This window comes from Malaclemys terrapin, chromosome 10, assembly GCF_027887155.1.
Source record: "Malaclemys terrapin pileata isolate rMalTer1 chromosome 10, rMalTer1.hap1, whole genome shotgun sequence".
In the NCBI taxonomy this organism is placed as follows: Eukaryota; Metazoa; Chordata; order Testudines; family Emydidae; genus Malaclemys; species Malaclemys terrapin.
The window spans coordinates 76,470,536-76,490,236 of NC_071514.1; the positions used below are offsets into that span (position 1 = coordinate 76,470,536).

The window sequence follows — 19,701 nt, forward strand, 5'->3', positions numbered from 1 at the left end:
ACTGAAACCAGAAGGAAGATGAAGAGTTAAAGATAGCATTAAATTCTGTTAAGGTGACAAAAACGTTGAAAAAAGAAACCTGTTCCTCTTCTGAATCAAAGCTCAGATGAACTTGCAGAATGTGATGGCTTCTCAACTCCAGATTTAGGATGCCTATGGGCTAAATAATATAGCAATTCTTCCTTCTAACGTTCCTTCCTTTTCAAAGGACGCTCTAAAGAGGAGTCTTAAGGAGGTTTAAAATGAAGCCAGAAGAACCATATGGATTTAATGGACTGTAACAAGGACCCTGGCTTGACAGCATTTCTGTTCCTGGTGTTGTTGGGAACTTCCAAGAGAAAATATAATGGAGATATCCCATCTCCCAGAACTGGAAGGGACCTTGAAAGGTCATCAAGTCCAGCCCCCTGCCTTCACTAGCAGGACCAAGTACTGATTTTGCCCCAGATCCCTAAATGGCCCCCTCAAGGATTGAACTCACAACCCTGGGTTTAGCAGGCCAATGCTCAAACCACTGAGCTATCCCTCCCCCCCTTTGAAGATAAATATATGTTGTTTATAAAGTGCCTTGCATCCCAGAGGATCTCAAAGCACTTCGCAGACCCTGCACAGGGCTCTGAAACACAGACCAGCCTTGCGTTACCCCGCAGCTCTTTCAGAGCGCATGGTGACACTGCCCAGTTTAGGATAAGAAGTGAGGAACAGGGTACCAGCTGAAATGGCAGGAGGAGTGGAGAGAAGGCAGAATTTTATTACCCACATGGGGATCTGGCCAAAACACTGCGGTGAACGCACAGAAAGATGAAACACCTTCCACAGCCCACCTTTAGGAAGAACATTCAGCAGTGGCATCGAAACCTATCGGAAGCGGAAGAGACTCGGTAGAATAATACATCAAGTGACGGAGCCTCCACCACATAACAATGACAGCCCAACCCTGGCACCCAGCTCAGACGGCGGAGGGGTCTCCACGGGGCCAAAGGTGGAAGAATCCTCTCTCTCACCGGCCTCAGGAGAGACAGCCTAAGGGCGGGATTAACCTCTGTGATCCTAGCGACCTCTCTCAGCAGGAGAAGGCCACCGAATCCTCCAGCCCTATTCCCTATCTGCCCACACCACAAAGAGCTACACACAGCTGCTACAGGGGTCCCTGCAGACAGGGGCTATGGGGACTCACTCGGAAGTTCCTGTTCCCATTGAGAGAGAGGAGACTGCAGTTGCATTGTGTCAGAGGCCCTCTGTGGCTGCATAGGTGGGGAGAAGAATTTGGGCCTCCGTGAATATATATATAACAAGATAACAAAATATCTATCTGGCATCATTCACCTGGCTGCTGAGCAGCTCACGTGCCAGGTCACCAACTGATGAACGAGGGAGGGACATAAATGGGAGGATATTTGGATCGTTAAAATACACGGGCTACTTCTCTGGCCCGTGGCTCTGATTTCTTTTTAAAACAGTTACTGTTCTGAAATAGGACACATCTAAGAACCAACACAATGGGAAGCATGAGCCAAGAAGAAAAATCCATCTTGTAAAGAGTCTTGGCTTCACCTGGAAAAGGAGTGAGACATAGACCCAAGGCTCTAGCCATGCTTAAAAAGTTCTGGACATATGTGACAGGAGTCTCACATCTGAACACTTTCAGACAGACACACTAGTGTTGACTGAACTAATCCAAGGGACCATAGTGTTTGTAGCCAGGCCAAAGGCAAAATGGAAATACCCCGCTTGTGAAGATTTAGCTCTACACATTGCTAAATGCTGTAAGGGGTAGTTACCAGAGAAGGAATGGACGTAATCAAGGTTTGTGGAGCTGGCTCTTGTAAACGGAATATATTAGGAAAACAGCTCTCACAAACAGAATTATTAACCAGGAATGTAAACTGCTTTTTGCTAACTAATAGAAAATAGATGCATTCAACTGACAAGCAAAATGCATTAATCAAATCATGGAATTTGTTTGTTGTAGCTATAAGTGTGATTAAAAATGAGAAGTTATGTAATCACTATAAGAAAGTAGCCAATGGTAAAGTAGTATAGTATATTATATTTAGAATGTTGAATTATATAACTCTAAAACTGTACTACAGTTAGGGGCTGTAACCTCTGGATGATGATTGCTCTGTATGTAACAAGAGAACACAACAAGGTTTGAGAAATGCACTTAACCCACTAGTCTTTAGGTATTCTGCTACTGCAAATATGTATGATGCCGGATAAGAGAAATTCTGGAAGATTTACAGTGTTAGCCAGCATCATATACAATATTATATATAGCACATATGTATTTGTGTATCTACTAATTTTATTCATGTTCAGCTTTTCACCAAATGCTTTTCACTTACATTAAACTGTTAAAATGAAGGAGAGATGTGAAGTACTGTATTTTCAGTTTTAGGTACAGACACAGAACAAGGACAAGACAAAATTTTGTTGACCTGCACCACACTATAACTTGTGAAGTAGGTCTCTAAGGTTTTGCTGACTTCTGGAACAGTCAAAACAAGATAATCAACTGGTTACAAACTTTGTCATGTTTACTGAAGGTCTGTGCAAGCCTTGTAAAGAGACTTGAAAAACATGTCGAAGATAATGATAAGACGTAATGCTCACAAATGGTGAAAACCCTCAACCCTAGTATATACAGAGGTAGAGTGCAGCTCAGATTCTGAGTCAGTTGGCCAGCTGTACTATCATCTCCCAGAGAGGTGGTAACATATTGATCTTCTTTTCTGTGGCATGCTGGTCTAATCTTTGATTAATAAACTAGAATTCATAAAGTTGAGTAAGCCTAGCTATTTGTCATCTCTTGTTATTGAACTGAATCCAACCATAACATTAGGTTTCTGCCGTCAGTGGCTCAGTCTGTTGGGCTACTGGTCTGTTTTCCCAGCCCAGTAAGGATTAAACATCATGTCTGGAAAGTCTGTTCCCCTGGCATCTGTCCTGGTAAAAGCCATGGCACCAGAGAACTCCTGAACCAGTAAAGAGTCTGGGACTGAGATGCAAAGCAGGCCTGAGGCCGCCTGGTATGCTGCCAGCACGGAGAGAGTTGATGCTGGTGCCGATGTCATCAGTACCGGGCTCAACACTATGGGCATTTCTGGTCTCGTCACAGTACCAGGGACTAATTGGACAGGCCTGCTCCATCCCACATGCTGGAGGGAGTACAATGCCAGTCAGCACTTCTCTCAGAAGATGAGGAGGAGTCTCCCTGAGCCCTGGAATGTACCAACTCATTTTATGGGACCTTTTTCTCACTGCATCAGGAGAGGGGAACAACCCCTCTTCATCTTCAGGAAAACATCAGAACCTGAGTGTGGAGCAGGTTCACTTGCCAAATCCGAAGGCGATTGCTGATCAGAAGAGGGTTTCAATGCTAAAGCAGGCCTCATGGCCTGCTCTAAAAGGTGCTGCTTTATCCCCAAGTCTCTTGCCACCTGAGTCTTCTTTCTGAACGACTTGCAGATGGAGCACCGCTCTTCAATGTATCCCTTGCCAAGACACAGCAAGTATCTCATGTGAGGGTCACTGTTGGGGACAGCACCCTTACATGATGGACAATGCTTGAACCCTGGTGAGGGCATCACATAGGGCAGCAAACTAACACTGAACTAAACCTAAGGTACTACTTCTACTACTACATACAAGGAAAATTGAGACCAAAAGTGTGAGGTGAAGACACCACACCAACTCTATCCATGGCTGATGAGAAGGAACTGAAGGGGTTGAATTGGTGCCACTCTTGTATGGCCAGGGGAAGGGGTAGGGCTGCAGGCCATGAGCATTGCCCCTCCAGGTACTGCTAGGCAAAGTTTTCCTGCTTCAGTGAGCTGGGTGTCCCCACCTACATGGAATACACAACTGCTTCTACTCAAAGAAGAACATTTGATGCATTTGTCAGTGTTCACATACCCCTTTCCCACTGAACTGTTTTAGAACTGTTCCCAGACCACAAAGCACTTCATGAGTCTCTTGTAGCAGAGATATGCAGAAGTAATTTAATCAAGAAGTAGGTCTGACATCAGGAGGAGAGTAGGTGAAACTGCTATTTAAAAGAGCCAAACAATAGAAAGATAGACCTCTTAATGGAAGGCTTCTCTAAACTCACTACCAGCATGTCTACCTGATTGCTTCGGTTTCAGAAAAAGAGAAGACCAAGGCAAACCTGCTGCAAAATATTTGGAGTCTGTAGCTTAAGACCTGCTAAGGACCAGAGGCCTATTCAAAGAGGACATAGTGCGTCTGCAAATGTTTATGCTCAGAGCTTTCCTCCAAAGCAACTCATCTCCGTAGCACTTACTTGGGCTACCTTCCTTTCTAGCGCTTTCTTTGTGTAAAGGTTGCAGCAACACATGCCCTGACACTTGTTTATAAACACACAAGACTGCTGTGCAATATATGAAGAGGAGATTTATAGGCCCTTCTCTGGCACTTGTCACTATAGCATCTGAGCAACCAATTGAGTTTAAAAAAATATGGTTGAGGACAAGCAGAGTGGAAAAAGTTTAATGGCTGACTGAACTCACTAAGAAGAGTAAGGTACAAGTAGCAGGAAGCATTAAGTCTAAGATCTGGATTTTAGAAAGCTCTCTCTCTCTCTCTCTGCATCTCCTTTATCTCCTGAAGATGACATGCATGGGAGCTCATCACAGCACATGCTTACGGCGGAAGGCAGCCACGATTGACATGTTTCTAGAACATTAATTTTGTACTCAGAAGGAGCAAAGGAAAAGGGAAGGAGCTAATCACAGAAGCTAAATGGGCCTAGTAATTAAACTTGTTTCTTTCATTACCTACACAGTTCTCCTCCTAAGTAAGGCCAATTTCTCATAGGCTACATCTCATCAAGCTATCAAAGTGATCCCAAAGCAGTCTTCATTATCCTCTGTTCCTCTAAGCCTTTGGATTGTTATCTTTATTCTACAGTTACCCAGGCTCCATAATACCTCCTGTTGCTGCCGCCTAAAGTATAATTTACTCTATTTACACAACTCACAGCAACACGCTCCAAAACAGAGGTGAGATTTCATCATGCGCTATTAACGGCGCTTTCCGCTACATTAATCAGCTATGCTGAAGTAGTTTTTTTGCTGCAGTTAATGTGCCCAGTGGAAGAGTGGCAGCGACCCTCTCCCTCTCTTCCTCACCAGCACTATAGAAGGAATTTTCCTCTCCTACCTAGCAAATGTTAGCAACCTCCAAAAGACTCCATATAATTCAGAGACAAGCAAAAAAATCAACCCACAGTCAAAAGAAATTGACTTAAATTCACAGATCAGGAAATTCTGTCCTATGGTTCTGTGTGTCTCAAGTGCCCCAATTTGCTTAGGTAGTGTCGTATATATGATTTGCATCATCACCTATTCTCTATAATTCCCTGAAATACTGACATACAACAAGTTACACAAAGCACTTGGGATAAAAGGGAAGGTCCTTTCATGGATTGAGAACTGGTTAAAAGACCGGAAACAAAGGGTAGGAATTAATGGTAAATTCTCAGACTGGAGAGGGGTAACTAGTAGTGTTCCCCAAGGGTCAGTGCTCGGACCAATACTATTCAACTTATTTATAAATGATCTGGAGAAAGGGGTAAACAGTGAGATGGCAAAGTTTGCAGATGATACTAAACTGCTCAAGATAGTTAAGACCAAAGCAGACTGTGAAAAACTTCAAAAAGATCTCACAAAACTAAGTGATTGGGCAACAAAATGGCAAATGAAATTTAATGTGGATAAATGTAAAGTAATGCACATTGGAAAAAATAACCTCAACTGTACATACAATATGATGGAGGCTAATTTAGCTACAATGAGTCAGGAAAAAGATCTTGGAGTCATCGTGGATAGTTCTCTGAAGATGTCCACGCAGTGTGCAGAGGCGGTCAAAAAAGCAAACAGGATGTTAGGGATCATTAAAAGGGGATAGAGAATAAGACTGAGAATATATTATTGCCCTTATATAAATCGATAGTACGCCCACATCTCGAACACTGCGTACAGATGGGTCTCCTCATCTAAAAAAAGAGATACTGGCACTAGAAAAGGTTCAGAAAAGGGCAACTAAAATGATTAGGGGTTTGGAACGGGTCCCATATGAGGAGAGATTAAAGAGGCTAGGACTCTTCAGCTTGGAAAAGAGGAGACTAAGGGGGATATGCTAGAGGTATATAAAATCATGAGTGATGTGGAGAAAGTGGATAAGGAAAAGTTATTTACTTATTCCCATAATACAAGAACTAGGGGTCACCAAATGAAATTAATAGGCAGCAGGTTTAAAACAAATACAAGGAAGTTCTTCTTCACGCAGCGCACAGTCAACTTGTGGAACTCCTTACCTGAGGAGCTTGTGAAGGCTAGGAATATAACAGCATTTAAAAGAGAACTGGATAAATTCATGGTGGTTAAATCCATTAATGGCTATTAGCCAGGATGGATAAGGAATGGTGTCCCTAGCCTCTGTTTGTCAGAGGGTGGAGATGGATGGCAGGAGAGAGATCACTTGATCATTGCCTTCTGGTCCACTCCCTCTGGGGCACCTGGCATTGGCCACTGTCGGTAGACAGGATACTGGGCTAGATGGATCTTTGGTCTGACCCGGTACGGCCGTTCTTATGTTCTTATGTTAACTGGCTGTGCTTACACTCCCAAAAGCCAGAAAAAGAAATGCTAAGCCAGAGCTGTAATGTTACGATAATGTAACCTTTTATGGTACAGTGGCCTTTTATTATTTTTTTAATAATGGAAACACTGGCACCACAGGAGCACTATACAACAGGGGCTCTCAAACTTTTTTACTGGTGACCCTTTTCACATAGCAAGCCTCTGAGTGCGACCCCCTTATAAATTAAAAACACTTTTTTATATATTTAACACCATTATAAATGCTGGAGGCAAAGTGGAATTTGGGGTGGAGGTTGACAGCTCACGACCCCCCAATGTAATAACCTCGCGACCCCCTGAGGGGTCCCGACCCCCAGTTTGAGAACCCCTGCTATAGAACTAGAGGGATAGAAATTCAAGGGAAGTGCTAAGTGAAATTGGTTTTGTCTGTTCATTCCTCATAGATGCAATATGCTGTTGTCTACACATTTTACCCATGTCTTCTCCCCTCCTCTTTCTAGATCTCCCAGGGCAAACTGAACAAAAAGAGGCTCCATATAGAGCTAAATCTGCTCTCCAGTTCTGCAGGAAAGATGTGATCACGTGTAGCAAATTACCCCCATTCCATCATTTCCATGCATGGTTTGTTTTCTGAAGCACAGTCCTGCTCATACTCAACTACATTAGCAATCAGATCTTCTCCATTAAAAGGAAACTGGGGGCTGTTTATCAGACTGCAGGATGAATAGCAGATTGAAAAATGTCTACAATAATCAGCATACAGGGAAGGTGGGAGGAGATTCGCCCAATCAAAATAAAATACCAGCAAAAATTATACTATGAGCATCAGGAAAATGATACTAGTATTGTAAAAGCTCACACAAGCCATTCCATAAAACTCAACCACCATCAATAGCACCTTCACCAAACATATCCAGACCTAATGAATATGCAGACGGGATCACGAGTCGTTTGGGAAGTGCTTCCATGCTGCAAGTGGGATGTTGCTGATCAGTTAGTTATTAAAGCCCTTTCTTACACCACTGGTACTAAGGAGCAAAAGTTAGATACACTAATTAGGAATAAGTCCATGAGCAGGTAATTTCATCACTAACCACACCTTACACTCAACCCTCTTCTGTCGGCCATCAGGTCTCTCACCATAACAATATGGAAATTGGTCTTATAAGTGATTTCCTGCTCCACTACCCAAAAGAGATTAGGATGCTGACTTGTGATCATGATTTTCCTATGTATCCAGGTAGTAGAGATCCCAAAATCATTCTCTTAGCAACTAATGAGAAAACTCATCAAAACTCTTTGGAGCAGGGACCCTGCCTTCCTTGATGTTTTTGCAGTGCACAGGCCCATACATAGGCAGGTAATACATTTGTCAGCAGGCTCAACCCTAAGACCTTCAACACCAAAAACCCAAGATCCTACCACTAAAGCTAAAAGAGAACTACTTTAGTAGTGAGACAGTAGAAGGCTATATAATTATTGGGACCAACCACTAGAGGGAGTCATGATCACACACACACTAGGCCATTGTATTACATAGGCACATTTTGGACACTACAGGAAACAAATAATAAAAGAATAGATAATCAGCTGATTCTGGATGTCGTTCAAGGAAAAAGAAAAATCAGATTTGCTTTCTTAAAAAGCACTTTACTGTCAGAGACTCCTGGGAACTTTCAAATAATCCGTAATGGAAGATTTTAGAACGTACCTGATTGCCTGTATTTTAAGACAGAATAAAATATTAGACAGAAGAAAGGAGAACTTGTCAGTTTTAGAAACTGAACTCACAGGATTGTGTCTTAGAAGATTTTAAAAGTTTTAATTTGAGCCAGTTTTTACTGCCTGTTTCATTTGAAGGCACCTTTGAAAATCAAAAAGTAATTTTGATCATGTTTTTGTTTTTAAGTTAAATTGATCCAGTTGTGACCAGCATGAGCAGGCACTTCCAAAAGGCTGTTTTCTCAACAAAAAGATTCCTCCTGGCGATTAATAAATTAGACAAAATCATTTTCTCTGGCAGGCTGTGAGCAGCAGCCTCCAAAATCAATAACTGTTAAACATTACCACCACCACTTTTATTTTTACTTCGGTCATTTGTTGTTGTGTTTTTTTTAAAGATATCAAACTGGCTTTCCCCTTTAAGCCTCTTGACAACAAACCATGAACCAATTTAGCTGGCTGCATCCAGGGGATTTTACCCTGGGCTAACAATTTTAACAACTGGCTAAACAGTTTCAGTAGCACTTAAAGAGTATTTATACTACGCTTTTATTGCCCTGCTTGAATCCTGCTTGTCATTAGTAAAGGAGGGCACAGACACGTCTGTTGCTTGGACATCTCAGCCAACACCTGGGCAACACAAAAAGCCACAAACACAAAAAACCTTTTAGCTACATGTTGTGGTATTGCTTCTAACAAGAACAGACATGTGGATTCAAGGAAACCAACGGCTTAGGAAACAGGAGAGAGAGAGCACATGGGTTGAGGGTGAGAGCACACTTGACAGCAGAATCACATTTACTTCTTGCAATGAGTAGCCATGCTAAAAAATATTGCCACCTGTAACCATCTCAGCCTGTGAAGTAAACAGATACAGCCTGGGAAACAAACTCAGTCCGCTTATGAAACACCTAAGTATATAACATTAAAGGTTGTATTGCGTCAAAATATACTTTTCTACTCTTGGCTGCAGCAGTAACGGTACAGTCAGCAGATCTCTGGAGAGGGTCCAAGAACAAAGGACTCAGTCATTACGTAGTTTGTAAGCTCTTTGGGAAGGAAGTGGACTGTATTTTTCTTCTGTTTGTACAGTGTCTAGATCAATCAGGTCCTGGTCCATGATTGTGGCTCCTTACAAAATAAGTAATAATCCCAACAGAAGAGTTCAATCAATGATAAGGTCATCACAGGCCCACTACTGAATGAGGTATATTTCTCATAGGTGAAGTCTGCACCTGGGATGCCAGAATCAAGACAACAACTTCTGCAATTCCAAAGTTAAAGCAAATTCTTTCCCTTCATGTCATATCTCCAGGAAGGGTTAAACAAAACGAAAATACAACCTTTACTTTTTCTGGGTGTCAGAAGCAAGATATACAATTCATACCTTTTGATATAGATGGTCTATCCAGATAGGGAGTCAAACAGAGTTACTTCAAGGAACCAGATCTTTAAGTATTTCCTGCAGAAATCTCAGGATATTGGTCCTCAGGCCAACCTGGCTTGACCAGACTCAGTAACCAAAAAAGCAGAATTGACATGTCCCTCTCAAACCAGTTCTACATATTAGGGTGCAAGAAGCAGTGTTGGATCTTCAGGGAGCTCTATAATTCAAACTCTGAACACTGTCACTTAGAACCTGGACTAAACCAACCGTAAATCAGGGGTCTAACAGTGATTAGCACACAAGACAATTTGTTGAAAAATGCAGCAGATGCACGGATCCCTTGTTCCCACACCAGTGTAAAATACCACAGTGCCTAAACAGTCTAGTTACAGTGGCAGAGTCTGGATAATTTTATACCCGCTATATCATGGCAACAAATTAGCTTGCAAAAAACACTCCCGACCCCAAATTCAGGAAGAGGGCCGAAGGTGCAGTAACCCAGGCTCCTCTGAATGTCTAAGAGTAGCCTACTATCAGAATGCCACTAGCTGAAGCCAGAAATTCAAAGTCTTCTCCCATCACCCATCAAGACAAATTTCCAAGTCTTTGAAGTGATCTTTTCTACTAGCCTAATCACAGTCACATGGACCCAAGGATTCTTAATCCTCCTCTACATCCAGGTGACTGGTCGGTTTAGCTTTAATATCCCTTTTAATGGTGAGAAAGGTTGGGAAAGCAGCTCACATTCTATTTGCACCCTGAAATCATTTCAGCCTAGGAAGTAAGCATGGATAAAGTGCTCCACGCATTTCTACATCTCCAGTCCCCAAGACCCTTCCAAAATCTATGGTGTTCCTTTAAGTCACAATCACAAATGTAACCTTCACCATCAGCATAGTAAAGATAATGATGATACAGAAGATTTCTTGGAGGTGGTAGGACAAAATGAAGAGCGGCAAGTACAAAAAGTATCTGGGACTGCAGCCTTTTATTTTCTATTTACTTGTATTAAAAGTAACAAATTCCTGCAACACGACGTTCTTTGTTGGCAGCACCTACCTGTTTGTGATGGTAGAATTCTGCTCTTTCAGCACAAGCTCCCTCTGTTGCAGGGCAACAATCTGCCTTGAGAGATCATCAGGGGTCCTAAACAATTAAAACAATAATGGAAAGAGTTAACGAATATAGACATGCCAGTGACTGAACAATTAAGTCCCAGACATGACCATAATAAAAATGACAGAGAGACAGACAAGATTGTTGCTATAGGCTAAGACTGCTTTACATTACAACAGTTGAACTATCACAGGTTTGTGTATGGTCAAACACACACAGCCAGTTGTAGTCATTAGGCCATCAAGCCCCTGCTGCACTCTAATCCACCCCCTTCCAATCAAGGGGGCATCAGCCCCATCACTTCACTTAGGGTCTAAGAGACCACATTTCCTATCCTAAGATAGTTAAGTTTCCCTGCTTGAGAAGAGCGTTTGCCAAAAAATGCATTGCAATTATCTCTGCCTGTACCAAATGCCACAGAACATCTCCTAAAGACACAGCTCCTTCTGTTTATATGGCCAATGAGCACGTATGCTATAGGAAAGTGCATGCTATAAAGAGAGTCTTCTTACAGCACAGTGAAGTAGATGGTGTACAGTGATTTTATACAAAAATAGTCTCAAGACCCAGAATTCACTTAACAGCGTTGCCAAACCGACTAAACATTCAAGATAACCAAAGACTGCAGATTCTGCTTGGTTTACTTTTTAAAACTCAAGAAAGTAAATGAATTTCAATTCCTGACTAAAAGAGACAGAAAATGAATCTTTGAGCCTGGATGCGGAGAGGTTCTGATACACTGAGCAGCACTGCCCTCTACTGGATGGAACACCTCAGACTAGCTCATGTAGCTGAGCTTGAAGAGAAGAGACACAGTATAACACATCAAGTAAGCACTGTTTTTGGAGTTAAAAGCTTCGCACCTATTTCCAGTGCTGCATGCAGGAGAGTCACAGGGTAACAGATGTGAGTAAATGGTGGAGAGCCGACTTCACTTGCTCCCATAATCTGAAGGAAAATAGATTTAATAACAAAGACTACTTTTCCTCTAGCTTGATGGGTCATTTGCTATTCAGTTCTCTAATTTCCAATCTGCAGAAACCAGGCTTCAGCCTCTGGGACTCTGATCCAATTCACAAGAAATGCTGATTCTCTTTCCCCACTGTCTACCTAGAATGTCCTGGGCTGGGGTGGGAATAAACAGAAAAGAGATAAGACGGGGGAATTACAATTGACAAGGGGAATTTGCTTTCATACAAACCAATTATGTTTTCCTTTCCACTACCTTCTCTATCACTTAGTGGTGGTTCCGTAACACTACTCACTAGACTCAGCAGACATGAACCCCTGCCATATGTCAAGGATATAATATTTTGAAACCCTGACTCAGGTCTTGTAACTAAGGCCAGGAAATAAATAGTCTCTTACCAGAACTCCTACATGTCACACATATTACATGGTGCCAGAAGTAAACTATATCTTTGGCAAAAATGGAGCAAATTAAGCCATCTGAATCTCCCAACTTGGAAGGGAATGAGACAGAGAACCCGGGAGGGATGGGGGATGGCAGCACTTCCAAGATTTAATGGGAGCAAGGAGCAGTGCAGAGAAATCAAGAGACTGAAATCCTCCACATGCACATATGTGGCAGGTTCAGAGACACTGAAGATCTAAATTCATTCCAGTGGCAACATAAGAGGGGAAGGGAGGGGAACCAAGAAAGATGAGTCTGTAAACCTACAGATTAAGACCCTGTCTACTCTGGGGATTTCAGCCATCAGTGACAAGTCTCCAGTGTAAACCCCTACACTGTAGACAGGTAAAAATGCTGTAAGCCACTATTTGTACCCCTGCCTGATACTGGGATAAGTTGCATCCATGCAAATCCCCCTAATAGCAGATTTGCCTGCCTGCAGTAGATGTTTCCACTGGCAAAGTAACACTGGTGGCTGTATATCCAGGATAAATCATCACTGTAATCTAAAGCTGTCTATTCAAACATTTCATCCATTCATACCATGCAAAAATGTCACCTGGGAAAGACACAGTTTCAAGAAACCAGGTGCAAAGTATCTTTGTATGCAAGCTAAGACATTCAAATTTAAACAATTTGAAAGATGGACCAATTAGAGGGCAAATTATTTGTTGTGTTACATACAAAAAAAAACAATGTGGAAAATATAGTGTGTTATCAAGTAATTATAGATTATCAATGCATACACACAAGGAAGATGAATCACATTTGTAAAGGCAACCTTCATTCTGGAATTTTCTAATTTTTGAGGGCCTGCCTTTGTAATCTTAATGTTCTTTTTAATGTTAGGAGAGGCAGGTTGTGTATGTGTGTTCTATAATATACTGTTTTTTATAAAAAGCTAACTGAAAATCAGAAATTTCATCATGTGGAGCCATATTGCATTAGCAAAGTTAAGTCATTCATCGATTTTAAGGCAAGAAGGGACCATTAGATCTTATCAGCTAACCTCTTGGATAACATGGGGCATAGAATTTCATCCAGTTACTCCTGTACCAAGCACAAAAACTTTGTGACCTTTAGATCTTCAGCACAGCTCCTGTCTCAGTCTCCCCACCAGCTCATCACTCTTCTCTATTTCAGACAGGCTGCATCTGTTTCTGTGCTGCCTTGGCACCAGCACAGGGAGCACTGAAAGGCTAGGAGAGACCATCTCCTGGCTCTCAGTTCTGGTGCCCAGCACTAGGGCAGCCCCAAAATGAGGAGGAGCAATTATAGGAAAAATTCTGCTCAGCCCTGGGATGGCACATGCTCTGTGAGGAAGATGCACACTCAGGCTGGTCAACACAGAGCTGTAAGTGGATGAAGCATTCTCAGTGCAGGCAGAATCTTCAGAGAATTTAGCTGCCAAATACTAACAAGTCAGTGCAACATATGTGAACTGCAATTCTCAGAGGCTTACAACTCATCCAAATGTGGGCAGATTTTCACAAGAATGGCAAAAGGCAAATCCCTGACAGCAGGGTGACCACTGCTGCCAAATTCTGTGTCCCTGCTCCAAATTACTAAAACTTCTCAGTGAAACAGTTGTAAGAATTTTTTAACATGAACAAAACAAAAGTTCTCTAAGTTCATTCTGAGAAATGCCTGAAAACTTAAAAAAAAAAAAATCAGCTGTAGGCAGACTCCCAGCATGGAAGATTTCAGTTAAAGTTTGGGAAACTTATAAGCAACTGCAAAACAAGGTCTTTTAATGGAAAGTGATCAGAAAATCAATGATGTTCAGAGATAGCAGCTGCCAACAGATTTCTAATCAGAGGCCAAATCCTCCTCCTCTGTCACAGGGTTCAGGTCAACAATCTAACCTCCAACCTAGTTTTATTAATTGGCTGCTTTGGGGGTTGTGGTTATTTTTGGTTGACATGTTTTACTTGATTTAAAAGAAGGAGTGTGAACATTGATAATTAAGTTAACAGATATTACCTTCTGCCATGTAACAGGGGTATTAGCTTTCTAGAAACTTAAACAAAGGACGGGAGCCAGGAAATAAAACCAGGCTCTTGCAAGTAATCGTCTATGTCACACCTTTATTACAGATTCCAAAAACTATTCACATCAAAATCCCAGCCAGGTCACATAAGGTGCCTTCTAGGTCATCAAAGCCAAATTCCTCGCACTTTTCCCACTTTGTTTTTTAAACATACACACATGCAATGAAACTAAACCAGCCCAGCTTTGGTACTGAACAGGGCAGGTCAGAGGCCACATTTCACTCTACTAGCAATGGACCTTCACTGATGTAAATGGTCCTCTCTCTTCAGAGGTGTATGGAAATAGTGGTGAATGAAAAGATGGCAACTACTTGTCAGCATCCCAGTACATACTGAACACTCCTGCATTTGTTTGCCTCAGGCCTTTTCATTAGCCTCACTGAACATACCACTACCCAGTACCTATAACACAGTTCATACCAGTGATTATTAGAGAATCAGCCAGATCATTTTGAAAGGATCTGCCTTGTAAAACTATCAGCCAACCTCATATCCATATTTTCCCAGCACCCAGTGCTACTTCAAAGAAATTAAAGCATCTAGCGTTACTCCCCACTTTATCCCCAATATTTCCTAGGCATGCATACAGAACAGGCCATTCCTCCTATTGTGTAACATGTACCCAGCGCAAACTCATGGACAAGGATTTTTCACAGTATAATGGAGAACTCAGACCTGTGCTTCCACAATACAAGTTTGATTGAATTGCACAACTATATACACAGACTTAGTGACCCGATTTTGGGGTGCAAGGTTGTTAGTATTTACTCATCCACTAAATGACTGTAAAGAATGGACAGAAGGGTAAATGAAAAGACTCCAAGCAGCTTCTGTATTTGATTTCCAGTCATTCAACTCCTGTCTGACTCTCTTGAGCAAAATGCAAGGAGCTGAAATCTGGATGCTGCTTTCCCCCCTCAGAGATCAAATCTCCTTCTGCAATAAACCTCAAAGCAAAATCCTCCTTTTCAGTGTCTGGGAAGCAATAACCAAACAGTCAGGAGCATTTGATACCAATTTAGAAACAAGGTTTTTGCCCTAAGGTACAAATTAGCCCAGCAAGGCTTAAAGCTGGAGTAAGGAAGTCAAGAAACAAAATTACACTTAACCAAAGCACTCCGATTTTCTTTGAAGTACAGATAATTTGAAAAGGAGCAATTTAATAATGATAAAAAAAATCCACAACTGCTCAAATGAAGTGAAAAATTAACTTAATGGGATGCCCATCCAAGTTACTCTGCTTCAGTCAATGAGCTTTCAGGCTTCCATTGGCAAACGTTATGCCACGGTTTTCTTCATCCACTCAACTGGAATTTTGTAGAAAACTGCCAAAAAGTTTCTCCGTTGTGCTGTCTTAGTTAAGAGGCTATTAGCATTTCCATTATAAACTCCAATACTTTGGCATTTAGAACTAGCTGTTTTTAAAAGCATTGAGCTGGGACTCAGTAAACAGCCTAGATGCTAACTTTTTTTTGGTTTCAAAAAAAGTAAAATTGGTGAAAATGTAAAATTTATTAGAACATCCACATCTTACTGCAGGTGTTTCAAAGTCATATAGCAAAGGGAAAAGATTTGACTTGAGTTAGATCTTTGAAGTTACTCTTTAGCTATGGATGTGCAAAGCAAAAATAAGACTAACTTGTTTAAAAAAAAATTTGGGCTATCGTGTTTTGAGGATTGAGGCCTTTTAGATTTTTGGTTCTTAAATAAACTATTGAAGCTACCAAAATATTTACATTTGTAGAATACTGTCCACTGCATTTATAAGAATTACTGATATAAGAATCAACCACATATAGTGATCAAAACCACTGGGACAAAATCACTCTTATACTAACTAAAATACACAGCTTGTAAGAATCAACCGCTTATAAAACTCAGATCATCTGGGACAGATGTGATTCTTATCAAAGCAGTGCACTGTACTGAAATGCTCGAAGTAGTGATTTTTGCTCATACATAACGGGTTTAAAGTCTCCTCATGCAACATTTCGGCATATTGCTTTAACTCTGCAGGAATACAGACATATACTCTGGGTTCTGCAACTCACTAATTTGAAGTCATGTTGAATTGAAGCAAGGCATGCCCAAACTTTTGGCACAAAACTTTATTTTAATCCATTTTTTAAAGAAACCACTTCCATAAGGTAGTATAGAACAGTGACTATTCAACAGACTAGAACACAGTTACTGACAAAAGATAGTCATGGAACGCTTGTTAACAAAAATCAAACATTAGAAACTGATTACCAGGCACTACTGCTTCTCTTCATCAAATCCCCAAACCCTGCTAATGCTCTCACCTCTTAAAGGCACTTGCAAAATAAAAAAGGTTTGGTGTGTGCTTTTCTTTCTTTAAGGCATCATGAAAGGATTTCCAACACTATCCAAAAAAAAAAAAAAAAAAAGTTTTTCTTCTGCTTTTACATTTTGAAATCCAAGTTCCTTCCCGGCTGGAAAACTATGACCATGTCTACACTATAGCGTATAAGTGTCCTACACAGACAGAAGGATTTTTCTGTCAATGTAGTTAATCTCCTTCTCCAAGCGGCAGCAGCTCTGTTGACAGAAGAAGCCTTCTGTTGACCTAGCTGTGTCTATACTGGGGAATGAGATTGACCTACCTACGGCACTGAGGGCATGAAATTTTTCACAGCCCCAAGCAACATAGCTAGGTTGATCTAATTTTTAAGTGTAAACCAGCGTTCCAAAATTTCTAAGTGTAGACCAGGCCTCTGATGTCTGACAGGAATGCGGCAATCTCACAAGAAGAGTGAACTGAAAGTTGAGGTAGGAAGGGATATTTAGGGTATGTCTACATTGCCCACGTTAGAGCATGGCCATGGCAGCGCTGTGACATGGGCAGTGTAGACACGCTTTATCGCGGGGGCAGAGCTCTCCCAGTGATAAAAAAACCCATCCCGAACGAGCAGTGGTAGCTTTATCGCTGGGATCAGGGCTCTCGGCAATAAAGCGCTGTCTATACTGGCGCTTTTCAGCACTAAAACTTTTGTCGCTCAGGGGGGTGTTTTTTCACACCCCTGAACAACAAAAGTTTTAGAGCTGAAAATGGCAGTGTAGACACAGCCTAAGTCAGTCTGTTTAAAACTTTGTGTGTGTGATTTAACACCTATTTTGGGGCTTTTTAAACACCTATTTAACTTCTAATGGTTGACTAATTACATTTTGAATAAGGGAAAATATCACCTCTTCAAATTTAAGGTTTTAAGAACTCTCAAAAAACCTAAACTTATACCTCCAGCACAATCAAAGGTGACAAGTCTTCACATGCTTAATATTTCTGCATTTAAAAAAAGAAGGGGGGGGGGGGGACAGAGCAGTGAATGGAATAGTACTACTGTTTGAAAGAAAGAGGGAGCCATAAGCAATCCCAACTTCTAGAGGTCTCTTCCTCTAGAAAATGCTCTCCATATTTGGACAGTAGTATCAGCAAATTCAGTTCCTTCTGGCAAAAGTGAAAAGTGAATTCATCTATAAATCCAGCATTTGAAAGTCTGGCTAACCCCATTTGGAGCAGGAAAGGGACTCACTTGTGTGAAAGTGTTTTAGCAGGACTTTTGGAAAACATAAGGACAATTAACTGCTAACTCTCTGCTGGACCAATGAATCAAAAAATGCATAACTTGGGAACAAGAGTGAGACAAGTGGCTAAGACAGCTTCCACTCAGCATCAGAGATTTTGGACCAAAACAGTTTTTCCCCACATCTCACAAGTTAAATCAGTATGGGCATCCCAACAACTGGTCTCCTGTGTTTCAGTCCTGCCTTCAATATAGGCAGGTCTGCTTAGTCTTTCATTTTGGAAAAAAATCTAAAGAATAGGGAGCTACACACTATTTGCATTTTATTGTAGCATCCTATTTTTTGGTCATTCTATTCAAATGTCAAGCATAGAAAGGTGGAACACAAAACTCAGCAAGAACACACACTGTATACGTCAACGTGCCCTGCAAGTGAAAAGCTTCAGAGTCCTAAAGGCAGCACAATGCTATATTTTGTTGTGTACTACAGAACACAACTGATAATAAAGATTGCAATGTTTTCTGTTTATTCTCAAGAACAATGAAGTCGATGATGCTTGCCTTCAACACAGAACAGGACATCCAATCTTCGGTTTTGAGGTGCCCCACAGGGAAAGAAAAGCAGAGCTGTTAAAGTTAGATTTGAAAATGTTTAGGCAGGATTACAATGCTCTTCGGGCTGCAATGAATAAGAGATTTGTCCTTCAAAGGGGATGCAGCTCAGCCAAGTCATCACTATGGGCTTCCAGATCTCTCTGCAGCCAAACTGGCAGTGATGTATTCTAATAGCGGGAACCATCTGGCCAGATGGCAGAGGGAACGTGGCAGATGATACAAGCACAAATCCAGGAGACCCATACGAACTGTTAGCCTGGCTCTTAAGAATTTGCTGAGAGGTCCAACAGTGCCTATTTCACCAGATATCCACTGTTCTTTCCCTTGCTAAGTAGTGAATATTGCCTCTGGCTTTATGTACCTCCTGGGAAGTCTACTTTCATGTTCAAGAAGAATTCCTGGGAGATACGTAATGCCGGAGGTTATATGCATTGTCACTCTCTCAACTTTAGAGAAAAGAGAGTCATTGACATCTGTCTCTCCTAAGGAATCGCTTTAGTGATATCAAGACTGGACTTTACTGACAGTCAAAATTAACTTGAAGCTTTAAACCCAAAAACGGTATGTTTTCTGTACCCTCTGAGGTGAGAATGTGTGAACAGGTTGTTTATCTAACCTTATGGAGATGTTCAAGAGATTAGATTTATTCCAATTAAATCACTATACAGATTTTATTCCAATTAAGTCACTACACAGATAAGTTTGCTGGAAACGAGGAATAGACTCCAGCTCTTAATAATGACAAGCACATCCACATATAAGCTCAATTTGTAGTACTGCTAACCCACAGGAGTGCCCTTTAATTGCTCTGCTGTTTCACATTACCGGGGTTCCAGCACAGAGTTGACTAGTAAGAGTGACAAAGGGCAACCCTTCTTTTCTCTCTGTTTAGCTGAATGGGTTTTGATTTTTCAGCACAGAAGCTAATGCTTTATTACATGAATAATTCAAAAAAATACTGCTGATTCTAAATCCTTCACTTCTCCCTGGTATTTATAAAGCATCCAGAAATATAGTTTTCTAGATTCCCGATTCTTCCTCCCCAACCTCCAAACCATCACAAGAAGAAACTGTTTTTGGGAATTTTAAAATATTATGAAACACCAGACAATAAGTCCTGATGTCAGCATATACTATCACTAAGGCTATGATTTAGTCATGGATATTTTTAGTAAAAGTCATGGACAGGTCACAGGCAATAAACAAAAATTCACAGCCTGTGGTCATA

The 19,701-nt window shown here is 41.2% G+C and overlaps 1 protein-coding gene across 4 annotated transcripts in view; it reads right to left on the reverse strand.

Annotated features, from left to right (window-relative positions):
* MAD1L1 (mitotic arrest deficient 1 like 1) overlaps positions 1 to 19,701 on the reverse strand; it is a 526,727-nt gene that overhangs the window by 458,289 nt on the left and 48,737 nt on the right. For all 4 annotated transcript variants that reach the window (XM_054042929.1, XM_054042931.1, XM_054042928.1 and 1 more), the window contains one exon: positions 10,795 to 10,881. In XM_054042929.1, coding sequence (XP_053898904.1) covers positions 10,795 to 10,881 — 87 coding nt within the window. The remainder of the gene's footprint in view (positions 1 to 10,794; positions 10,882 to 19,701) is intronic.